Here is a 12521-nt window from a genome sequence, read left to right as displayed (position 1 = left end):
TCCAGTTCCAGCGCCTCGGCTAGCTGCCGTGTCATCGATGATGACTTATTTCAATTAAACTGATATTATGGCTACTGACTTTCATAAATCAGATGAGTTTATTGTAATTTAGTCATGTATGTTGCTTGTTAGTCTTCTGCGAATAAAATTCAACATTTCATATTTTACTATAACTCACTTATAATCCTACACACAAAAAGAGGATTTAAAATCTATAATGTGGGTTATAGGTTAGCAGTTCAAAATCTAGCAATTTTTGCGTAAAAAAGCTTATTTCTGAAGACCATCTAGCCTATTTTCTTCAGATGTTGTTGGCAACACTGACTCTGGCGTACTAGCAGAAGAAGAAGCCGAACAACCTGGACTTGCAGGTGGAGAATGGCGCAATCTACAAATAATGCTGAATTAATCTCACTTATGATTAAGACAATTAATTTTGCTGCCATAAAACACAAAAACCAAAAACGGAAGGACCCCGAGGGGACACCGTATATAAATCATCCAATAGGTAACATAATTGCTAATTAAAATTTGAAATATTTGGAGGTTGAAGGACAATGTAGTATAAATTTTCTTGAATGTTGGATTACAAGAAATAATTGTAGAAACAATATTTTAGAATTGTAGAATAATACTGAACTACTCAAAACAACAAGTAAGTGTAAGAATGCATTAGTGACACGAAAAGAATTGATGGGCCAAGTTTAGGAATCCCAACTATTACAATTTCTATTTCGTTTGAATTCATGTCTAGTGCACGTGAATTGTTTTGCTGTTGATAGAATTTTATGCACAGGACTAAATTTGATTGTCCAGCCGCGACATTTGTTCATAAACTTGCGACTACAATACTACACACCCACAAGGGTAGAATAAAACATAGGTTTGATATGGCTCGGTGAGTTGCCATGACTTGTCTGCCGCGTGCGTATTGCGTAATATGTAAAAGACGTGCATGACTAGGGTTATCATATGCCAAAAAAGAAAGAAAAGACATTTTTAGATTTCACAAACATTTTTGTTAGAAAATCTCTTGATGGCATAGCAAGACAATATTTTATACAGGTAATCTTGTAGTAAATTGATTACGGAAGTAGTAAATTCCTATCCTTCGCGCTTACGAGTGAATGTGTTCTGTTTCTGATTAATATCATTTTTTTTTTTTTTTTTTTTTCTTTAATACAGATATAGGCCTTTGTGCCGTGCCGCAGAGTAGGTCCATAAGAAGCTGTTTCTTAAGAATTCCTTGATGCACATTCAGTTTAAGAGAACTGTATAATTTGCATGTAAATGCAGAAATATGCCATAAAAACTCAGTGTAAAAACAAACCAACCTGTGTTAGGTAACCACTGGTGAACATGAATGTTATCGAACCCATACGGGGCAGGAGCGCAACAGGGTGAGGGGGGAGCGAAAGCCATGAGGTGCGTCCGTAGGGACCAGGCGCGTCACCGATGGTGGTATGGTGTTAAACGAGGATGACGCTATCGACACTAGGGTAGGCACCCTTTCTATAGACACTTTGTGTCCTCGAAAAAGAGTACCTTTCATTGCCAACTTTTGCGAATGGCATTTCGCACCATTAACACAATGGTGACATTTCAAAATATAGGCCTAACTGTTCCACCATTTCGTTATTTTCAATGCCTATTTAGATTTGCTCCATTTTCTGCTCAGTTTCAATAATTGAGGTGCTCTACATAACGTAACAACTTTTTCCAATTTCATTCTGTGCACAATGGCAGAAGAGATTACCGTATTTTTTTTTCTTCGGAAACATTGAACGATATAAAAATCCAAGGAAGGCTCATACAAGAACTCTATAATTTGAGATGAAGGTATTGAACTGTTTGCTAATGAAGAGAGATTAAAAAAAAAAAAAAAAAAAAAAAAAAAAAAAAAAAAAAAAAAAAAAAGACGCCCATTACGTTTGTGCCTAGGGGTGCTGAGTAAGTTGAATCCGCCACGGGATAGACAGTGTAAAACATGATCTCAAATTCATAGGGTAAATGTGCCAGTCCTCGACCACCTAACTCCTTTTCGTATGGTCCCTAATCGCTGTTCACTGACTGGAATAACGTAGGAGGATACAACTAGCTCACATGTGTTCCTAAAGCTATATTTTATCCAAAACTGAGATAACTTATACCATTTACGTAATATTAGTCGGAAAAACACCAATGCCTGTTTCTTTTTAATGTTCGACCGCATACCATTTAGTCACCGACCAGTACTCGGTAATGTGTTTTTAATTACAGTATGAAGGCTAAAGCATAACTTTACCTTACTAATAACATCTGCAGATGTTACATCATTACTTTTTCAGGTATCACTTCGCAGTTTCGCACAATAGGTCCTAGTCGTTGAGAATAACTAATTTTGTGATTGTCAAGAAAGGAACCACCAAATTCACTTAAGGTTCAGTGGAATGCAGTACTAAACAGGCTTCGTCTTTTCAGATACAATGTTAAACCGTAGGTTTTGTGACGTAGATGGCTGGCTCCAAGCCAGTAGCCAGCCCGAAAATGTAGGGGGGGGGGTGCGATCCAACAATATTATAGTTCACCACTATATTAAGTTCATTTGCAAGCCTACCGTGAACATTTTAGGGGGCCAACAAAAATTTAGGGGAGGCTTGGCCCCCTACACCCCCCGTGAATACGGACCTGACTGGTCCTAATCTAGCCACTCTATAAATGAAAACCCTTTACCTTACCTTTAGAGATACACAGTTGAAAACTGGATTCGCTAGCATTAAATATTCGCTCAGAATCATTCAGGATATCAGATTGCCCCGTTTCATCCAAGTATTTCTCAAGGTCCTGAAACCACAAGCGACTGTTTTTCTCGGTTACAATGTATCGCGCCTTGTTCACAGTCTTGGGAGTTTGAGACACGATTTGCGGTTGTCTTCTCATGTAAGCATGGCACCAGGTTTCACCGGATCGAAATTGTCTTTGAACTGCGTTTTAAGTTTATCTGCATCGACAATACTTCAGAAGATCGTGTTTCTTCTGTGGAAAGCCCATTTTGCTTATATTAATGAGCCAGTTTGATAATCCCTCTTCTTTCTGTGTTAGGTGTGGTTCTGGACCCATTCTTCGCTCTTCGGGACTGCAATCATGAAGTTGATTCATCAGCGTTACCCGAGGGATTCCATCGATTGCTGATGCCTTTCGTATGGAGTGCTATTATTTGCGACAAGCCTCCAGAGCTTTTTGTAAATCTTCGTTTGAATAAAGAGTATCCACTTAGACTCATTGTTTCTGAAAGAAACAGGAAAACTTAAGAACATGCGAGGAAAACAAACGTATTCCAGCCTGATAGTAGCTATTCTGCTAATAATATTGGAATGCAGTTCCACAACGAAGCAAGAATGGTGTAGTTCAGTATTAAACGAATTAGACCAAATATAAATTTATTACTCAAAGGAAATGTCATACCCTAATAGTTCCGTTAATTTTGCATGAAAATCTAGGGAAACTGCATTCAGTTAACTTGAATTTGAATTTATTTTATGGCCTTTAGGCATCTAAGGTTCCGATCGGTATAGGGTGAGGAGAGGATGATGGAAGGTAGACGGCCAGGGCGTATTTTGTAGGTACCATCCCAGCGTTTCCCTGGTATGACAGGAAAAACCCTGTAGAACCTCAGTCAGGATGGTCGGCCGCTGGGATTGAACCTAGGGCCTCTCGAATGGTAAGCCAATGCTCTACCATTTTTTAAAGGTCGCCTTAACCGAGACATTCAGTCTTAAGGCTCCTCCGTCAATTTGGCGTAATCTAATTATGAGAGGGACACGGACACAAATGTCAAGGACAGTTAAAAACGTCCTTGCTCTTTACAGGGATTCGAACTCCCAGTGGATTGCCGCCTCATGATCCGAAGTACGAGACTACTACCATTGAACCACGGCCGTTCGGTGAGTATTCCATTACTAACAAAAATATTCAGCAGATGCTTATACAGATGTAAATTGATCACTTAATTAATGCTTGAATCAAGGAATTCTGCGGAAAATACAAACGCAAAGCATGATCGGACACTGAAAAAAAAAAAAAAAAAAAAAAAAAAAAGTTAATCCTCGACCAGTACAGATGTATAATGAAAAGTAGTGGTCGAACACTAGTAAATGTTTTTGTACACCATTATAACTTCAGAATTGGTAACTAAGAATTCATTTCATGCAGATGAATCGGAAGTTAGTCGTTATTGATGTCTCTACAATTTTTCAGTTCTCGACCACCCTGTGGTCGAGCCCTAGTTAACAAAGAATATTTCATAAGTCATTATCCGACTACTACATTTTATCGATTTGTTCTTCAAATCTTACAGTTATCACTAAAATTTTATTACTGAATTGTGGTCTACAGTTCCATGCAACAGAATAGTACGTGCATTTCTTATCTGGTGCGATAAAATTACGGAAAAACACGAAAAACAGAGCGTTGTCGTTCCCATTTGCAACAGATTAAAGCTGTCGAAAACTCAGCACTTCTTCCGAAAGCATACATTTAATTGGCTATTAATGAATGTACGTGCAATATATTTTGACAGTATCTTTAGGATTGGTTCAGAATAAGCTGCAATTCAATTATAACGGAAAATCATGCTTTTTTTTAACGGAAAATAAGCCTAATATACGGTTTTAAAGTCAAAAGTGGTCGGCAACTAGGGGGTGGTCGAAGACTGGCACATCCACCCTATGTACATTTTTCTCAGATACCAACTTCGACAGCTTCTCTGAAAGAGCACAATTTGGTGCTGATGGCTTCCATGAATGTGTCTAATATTCTATGTGGGAAGGGTGCAGTGTTGAATAGAAGGTTTGAACGTCCTATTTCTGAAAAATCAGGAACATTTCTGTAGCTCTATAATGTTAGAGCATGGTTGAGCTTTTATGGATTCCGGGGTTGTGATGTGCTTAAAATATGCTCCTGTCACATCAGTAGATATTGAACTATCGTCTTTACGATTGAAACGTATCCTAACGGGTAGACGATATAACTTGTATGTGGACAACCTAAAGAAAAGAATTGTGATATCGTGCAATCAAAAGTCAATGTGTTGAATGACTTTTATCAAGTGCTCAGAAAGGGCTTACCTAATAAAAACAGATTTTCTTTTTTTAACGTAGTGCTTGATCACGGTATTGATTAGTATATTTTCTCTGTAGTTTATCTTTATGATACTAATATTTCAATGATTTGTAATTTTCTTTTTCTTCGTTTTAATGTGTTCTGGCAGTTGATACTTTCCAAGTCATACTTTTTTTCTATTATTAATAAATGCTATTTAACAATTCTTACTCAAAATCAAAGTACTTAATATGAGCTTTTGGTAAATTACATACGTGCAGTGAATATATACATTTTTGCAATTTAAACTGCCATTTCTCAAATTTATTTAACCATTTGGTAAATTTATTTTGCCACAACTTCTGATTTTTGGTTGTAACCTACTTCGTTTTTTTTTTTTTTTTTTTTTTAACACATCACTGATTGTAAACATAGTCTTAGGAGGAGGAGGAGGAATGGAGGTCAAAATTTATGAAAAAAAGAAAAACATTATCTCATGAGCTCATCAAGTAAGGAAGACAAAACTCGCCAAATAAATTACTCATTAAAAATAAATGGACATATGTCCAGCGTTTTTGAAAATTTCTGGTATAAAGAGTAGGGGGATTGCTATATTTTTAAGGCACATTAAAGCGACATTGTCTGTTGTTTGTGATAGCATCATTAAAAAAAAAAAAAAAAAAAAAAAAAAAAAAAAAAAAAAAAAAAAAAAAAACGGCTAAACAGTTTGAAAGTACTTTTGAAACGGTTAATACCTGCCTTGGGCTGGGTTTGTCATGCCAGATGCCACATGATTAAAAATCTCATCTTAAGGGAGGTTAGGAATCTTCCCTTAGGGAGAAGTAGGGAGTACTCCTCTTCTGGTACTCTCATCGATGTATGCAGCATCTTGATATGTCTTTGTTAAACTAGATTTACAAGGGATTTCTCGTTTCGTGTATGTTTCAAAAAATAATAATAAAATAGAAAAAAATAATTTAAAAAAACCCTTTAGAGACTCATTTTCGTATTCCCAAAGAGAAAGTCGGTCGACATAAATGCTTTACAAAAATCAAAAGCGAATTGACCGTCCTATGGAGTTTATGCTGCAGACACATAGAAATTTTGTTGTTTTACGACCACTACAACCCCTGCTAGCTGCTGATTTGTGTTTTGCTGTATTTAATTGCTATCTCACAAAATAATGCTTTTCACCACTAACTGATTTTTCACAGATTTTGTAAAGCAGCACTGATACATCCGTTGTAAAAATGTTCGTCCGAAATTCTTTCAGAAAATTGTTATTTTTTTTTTCTCTGTGTGAAAGCCCTACCTTAGACATGGCAATGAAACCCACAACACGACACTAACATTGTAAGAGGCAAACAAGACAGAGAACTTTTTTTTTTTTTTTTTTTTTTTTTTAATCAGAATTCAGTTTCCACCCCTAAGTGCTCTGAGGAAGCACATTGTTAAGATAGTTGTCTAATCATCACCTACATTAATTTTTCCAGTTCTTTTCATTTAATTGCTCAGTGATTTGATTGGATGCATATTAAATAACCAACTAATAGTCTACACTTCTCACTGTAAACGTTTCAGCGAACAGTTACTGCCTTCTTCAGCATGAATCCTTTTAGAAAACTAACTTTGCCAAACGAACTTCATCACTATTGATTAACTTGTATATAATAACTTACGTACTTCCGGCAGTAATGTTATGACGAAATTCTCTTTATACTTCTGTTGTTCCTATATTCTGTGAGCGAATTTGTCCTGTAAGGTTGTCGATTCATGAAATATTGATTTAAAGTGCCATTTGTTTCACTTGTGTTTATTTTTACTTGATTGAGTGAACAGTGAAGGAATTATGATTTAATAATGCTTTTGGAATAACATTGGAATTCAGTTTTTAGAGTTAAGTGCACTAGTACATAATACAATTACGTAAGCGTTACCACTGATTTAAGGGTTGCGCTGTATACAAATCATAAGAATCCAGAAATGAAGAATTTCTTTCTCTACATAATCATCTGGTTTCTATAGGTAAAAAGATACTTCTCAATATACAGGGTAAGGCAAAAGTCTGGATACACCCCTATAAAAGTCGGTGTGAGGAATCATAATGTTGTTTGGTATGGGGTGTCTATAGATGAGGGCGCAACTTATAGGAACAATGGCGACAGTGGCGGCCATCTTGGATTTGGGTTACGTTTATCAAATGGGAAGAGGATCATGTCGCATATCCTTTTACACTGCCTTGTTTTGAGGAATACACCTGTTCATTCCGTGTTGCGGTATCTTTTTTTGTGTAGTAGTTATGATCTGTTAGTTTGGAACAGTTGTCAATGTCGGCATTACAGTACATTCTCAATGACATCCATTGCGGTGGATACACAACCGGAGGTTTTTTGCCAGTTCTGCTGCTGCACACGTCTCGGGGTGTGAGAGTCAACAGAGGCACAAGCCTCCTCAACACTGTGGTAGAGTTGGCTACATTGTTGATTTTTATCTCATACACAATTGATTTCAGTGATCCCACAGATAAAAGTCAAGAGGTGTGAAATCACGGGATCGTGATGGCCATTCCATAGGACCCTTCCTACCTATCCAGTGACCTGGAAACTCTTCACCCAGAAATCGTCTGAACCATAGTGGGGAGGTGCATCGTCCTGTTGGAAGAATGTTGGGGAATCACCCTGCTGATTCAACAACGTTGGAAACACATAATCACGAAGCATGTTAAGATATCTCTCCCCATTCAAGGTTCCATCAATAAACACCGGACCCACGATTCTTGTGCCCCAAAGCCCACACAAAACCATCACTTTTCTGCCATCAGCACCTTGATAGGTATCCATCCACAAGGGTTATGCATCTGACCAGTAACGGTGATTCTGTTTATCTCACCTTGCACCTTTACTGAACAACGCCTGTCATATGAAGTTTGGATTACTGTCGCACTGATCCAGAGCCCATTCTGCAAACTATAACCGTCGATCAGGGTCATTCTCCGAGAGATGATGTTACACCTGTAACTTGTACGGGTGCCATTGGTGTGTGTGTGCGTGTGTGTGCGCGCGCAACACATAGAGGATTAAACGCTGACTGACACCGGGTATTGCTGATAACTTGTGCGTACTGCTATGTGGATTTTCCACAACCAATGCCACAACTGCTGTTGCAGTTTCCTTGTCGGTGACTTCTTGGACGTCCACTGCGTGGCTTGTTCACCACTGAACCTGTTGTATGAAATTTTTCAAATAACTTGGAAACTGTCATATGTGAAATGTAATTTCTCTCAGGATGCTTGGCATTAGTCAGCAGCAATCACTCTGGTACTTTGTCCACCACTCATTAACACTATTTCAATGCGTTCCTCCTGTGTAAATGCCGTTGTGGATCACCTGCAACGATAAACAAAATTGATCACCTCCTTATAATTTTAACAGGTCATAACTCGTACACAAATATAATGTAAAATGATATGCGACATGACCCCCTTCTCTTTTGAAAAATGTAACCCAAATCCAAGATGCCGGCCGCTTAAGTTGGGCCCCCAAGTCTAGACATCCCGTACCAAATTATGTGATTCCTCACACCATTCGACTTTTATAGAGGTATCCAAACTTTTGCCTCATCCTGTATTTCACTTAGTAGCATAAAGTTCTTCCTTCACACCGCTCCGAGGATAATGACAGATTGCATTGAAACTATATGCAACTATTTGATTTAACGTGATTTGTAAGCCATTTAGTATGCATCTTATTTTGTTATTAAGTAATAGTTATATTTATAAGTAAAGGGGAAAAGTACAGAATGCTCATACATCGTAAAAAGGATTTATGATATAGCAATGAACCACAGATCCATATTATACTTACATAGTTTTAAACAAAGTTACTCAGATCATTAAATAGAGACTTTACTGTTCAAGCCTTGATCTTATCGCCAATCGATCGTGTGTCACTATCAGTTATCTAGGTCCACTTTTAGTATATTTGTGTGAAGAAAAGGTGGTTATTACTTGTTTTCAACATTAACTGAATGATATTCTTCTCTTTTTAACTTTTTTTTTTTCCTTCTGCAGGTGTAGCTTTTATATTGATAGAAGAAGGTGGAGTTACAGATATGTCTGTAATTCAAGCTGCTTTGCTTCATGATACGGTAGAAGATACGGACACCACATTCTCGGAAATAAGGACAGAATTTGGGGAGAAGGTGTGTAATATAGTAAAAGAAGTAACGGACGATAAATCCCTACCGAAGATGGAGCGCAAGAGGTTGCAGGTGGAGCATGCTCCTACCAGTAGTAGAGAAGCAAAATTAGTGAAATTAGCCGACAAACTGTATAATCTCAGGGACTTAGAAAGGTCTACTCCTGTGGGATGGACTCCACAGAGAGTTGACGAATACTTTGCATGGGCTAAGCAAGTGGTTGACGGGTTAAGAGGTACAAATGATAAGATTGAAGCCGAACTAGATAAGTTGTTTAGCTGCAGATGCATTAAGTGATTATTTGTCTGGCGCGGAAGAATTTGGCTGTTACTATGATGATGATTATATTTTGCATTAAAGTTTCTTTGTTATCCTTAATTGTATTTTAATACAATTTCCCGTCAAGTTGACGTTGTTCGATATCACAGACTCTTTTAAAAACGTAAGAGTATACGTTTCATAAGTCGAACGCAAGTGTATTTCAGTGAACTACTCATTCTTAGCTTTATACAGAATTTTGAGTTACATATACATTTCAGCCCACATCTTTATCCGTAAAAGGGTAAGTATGTATGTGCTAGCGAAGTTCTGGTGCTACTGTGTTAATACCAAAGTAGTAAGACTGGTATTAGAATAGCTAGTAAAGCAGTTGTACGAGAGTTACATCATGGTGCTTTTCACTCCGCAGTGTCAGTCTCTAGCTTCAGAAACAGTGCAAATACAGTATATGTACCATTGGTCTTACCACCATCAAGAACACCACCAAACAGTGCAAAATAAGCAGGTGCCAGTTATTTGTTAGATGAGGGTGATTACAAACGTATAATGAAATCGGTAAGGTCTTAATGAGTTTGGCCACCAGTACAAAGAAGTTTCTGATAGTATTTGTGGCTGATTAACGTTAAAACGGCAAGCTGAAAATCAGAAAGATAGTAGAAAGTTACAGTAACAGTTCCTCAGGCTGATCCACACAACAATACTAACATGTCTCAATGGAAATGTAAATCTTATTCACTCACACCAAACCAATTCTTAATTGCACATCTTAAGATCTACTATTTATTTTTTTCCAGAAATGGCAGCTACCACCAGAACTCAACTTATTTTATTCCAGGTCATCCTATTCAAGTAGAAGTGAACATTTGCATTCGAAACTCACTCAGGCTCAGGCTCACTGTCATCAAAGGGGTTCACATTCACTAATCTCAACGAGGTTCACGTTATCTTGATCTCACACCCATTTACCTTATTGGCCTCACGCTCACTATCCTCAAAGTAACTCCCTGTGACTCGCCTCACTGTGCCTCGCGCTCCTTATGCACTTGCACCATTCGTGCTCGCACATACTGAGCCCGGCAACTCAATGCTCGGGCAATGTTACATTCAAGTAATCCAATGCCTGTCCCATGGATTGCTGTAGCTTTGTATTAAAGAGGACGCTTTCCTTTGGATGAAGAAACTGCTTGGCCTTTGGAAAGCTTATTATGAGGAGTGGGGGAAAATTCACACCATCTTTTAAAAGAAAATTATTACAATAAAAGTACTGATGCAAAGCGGTATACTGGGGTAATACATCAGAGAGACTACCAGATGATGATACTACAACTCTTCTAGAATAATTTGGATTCTAAACTTGTTCACTTGTGCGTTACTCAATCTTTTGAACTTACTTATCAGAATAAATATACTAATCTCCATTGGTCCTGACTTTAAACTACTATAGTTCTTTTCAATACAGACACTAGGTTGTCGAAACACAACAGAAGTTGTAGATTTGTGTGGAGTTGGCGTCTAGCTTACTAGATGAAGTGATGCCTTGAAAAAGAAAGCTAGGAATGCGGCATGTTGAATCTAAATTTATATATATATACGTTAGCCTGTAGGCTCCTTAAGGCTACCCATCAGTCGAAGATAAATATGGCTCTGGTTCCTCGCATATTGTGTTTGAAGTTACCTCTTAGCTTCGTGATAAGGGTTGTGGTAGGTAGTGCCTGTCCGTCTCGCTGGCCCTCCAGAACGATGACAGGGAAGGGGAGATTTTCGTTCTTTTAAAACATGGCACAGCACCAAACGTTCTTATCTAGCAAGAGATACAAATCATCGTACAAAGCAAAAGAAAGAAAGGATCGTGGAACATGTCTCATGATATTTAGTTATCAAAGACACCATGGAAGAGACTGCTAGTAGAGTGAATATATCATCATCTTTCATTATACTTGGACATCTGCAACGTATTGTCACGAGAACCTTTCCGGGACATATTCCAAAACTTAGAAATGGTTCTCTTCTACAGACTCTTAATGATAAAGCAATCGAAGTTATTGCTCCACCTTGGCAACAGTCTTGATTAAAGTTGAAGCATATAATCAACTCAATATCGATAAAGGCATGATTATTTGTTTCGATCTTCGAAGCTTGTCGAAGATGAGATCAAAGACGAATTGCTTGAGCAGCATGTTGTGGACGTTAAGCGAATCCACATGTGCACTTACAGATGCATATATCATTATGTTTGGACTAGACATACTTGAAAATCTCACTGAAGCATACTATCGCTTACAGGTGTCCGCCAAATGAACACCGTCCATCATCTTGGCGTACGTTTGGCGACCGATGCATTTCGTACTAGTCCTATTCCCAGCCTGTATGTTGAAGGGAATGAGCTATCTTTAACTCAGCGCCGTTATCAGTTGATGCCCTACTATTTTACTAATCTAAAGTATTTGTTTCAATATCATTTATTTTTTGCACTGGAAACTAAAGAGCGGTACTACTGTTATCAGGCACGACCTAACGCTATCAGCTTTCTGGAATTCGTGCTAACTCTTGGATGAACTTGCTGTCAAAGTTCCTCCTTTGTTTGATTTTTTTTTCTTTTTTTAATTGTATTTAATTTTCGTCTTTATCTATCCCCATGAAATACACTTTGTCCAGCTTTTTTTTTTTTAATCTAGTACAATGCAAGAAACCAAACACGAGTGATCAGAAATTTCAACAAGAGTTCCGCTACCTTGTAGGCCTACATCATTTTCAAGACTTTACTGTCTTTTTCACTTACGATTATAAATTTATTGAAACGTCAGATGTGCCTTTTTTTCTACACCTACTTGTACATAGTTTTAAATTACATGCATTTTTTTCATTGTTCACCGCTGAGCTGGTTGCAGTTTTACGAACTTTATACTACGTCTCTGCACGTAATATACGCAGATCTTAATCTCTTGTGACTCTCATAAGTTCTCAAA

At 37.7% G+C, this 12521-nt stretch overlaps 1 protein-coding gene across 1 annotated transcript; it reads left to right on the top strand.

The window, feature by feature from the left end:
• The first annotated feature begins 320 nt into the window (after nt 1–320).
• Nucleotides 321–9654, top strand: Mesh1 (Metazoan SpoT homolog-1). Its single transcript, XM_081748834.1, has 2 exons — nt 321–508; nt 9149–9654. Exons 1-2 carry the CDS (start codon nt 379–381, stop codon nt 9571–9573), a joined length of 555 nt encoding a protein of 184 aa, XP_081604960.1. The 5' UTR covers nt 321–378; the 3' UTR covers nt 9574–9654.
• The last annotated feature ends 2867 nt before the right edge of the window (nt 9655–12521 follow it).

This window comes from Thermobia domestica, chromosome 2, assembly GCF_964235325.1.
Source record: "Thermobia domestica chromosome 2, izTheDome1.hap1.1, whole genome shotgun sequence".
Taxonomy (NCBI): Eukaryota; Metazoa; Arthropoda; class Insecta; order Zygentoma; family Lepismatidae; genus Thermobia; species Thermobia domestica.
The sequence above is the reverse complement of the archived record's forward strand: the minus strand, read 5'-3'. Positions and strand labels throughout refer to the sequence as shown.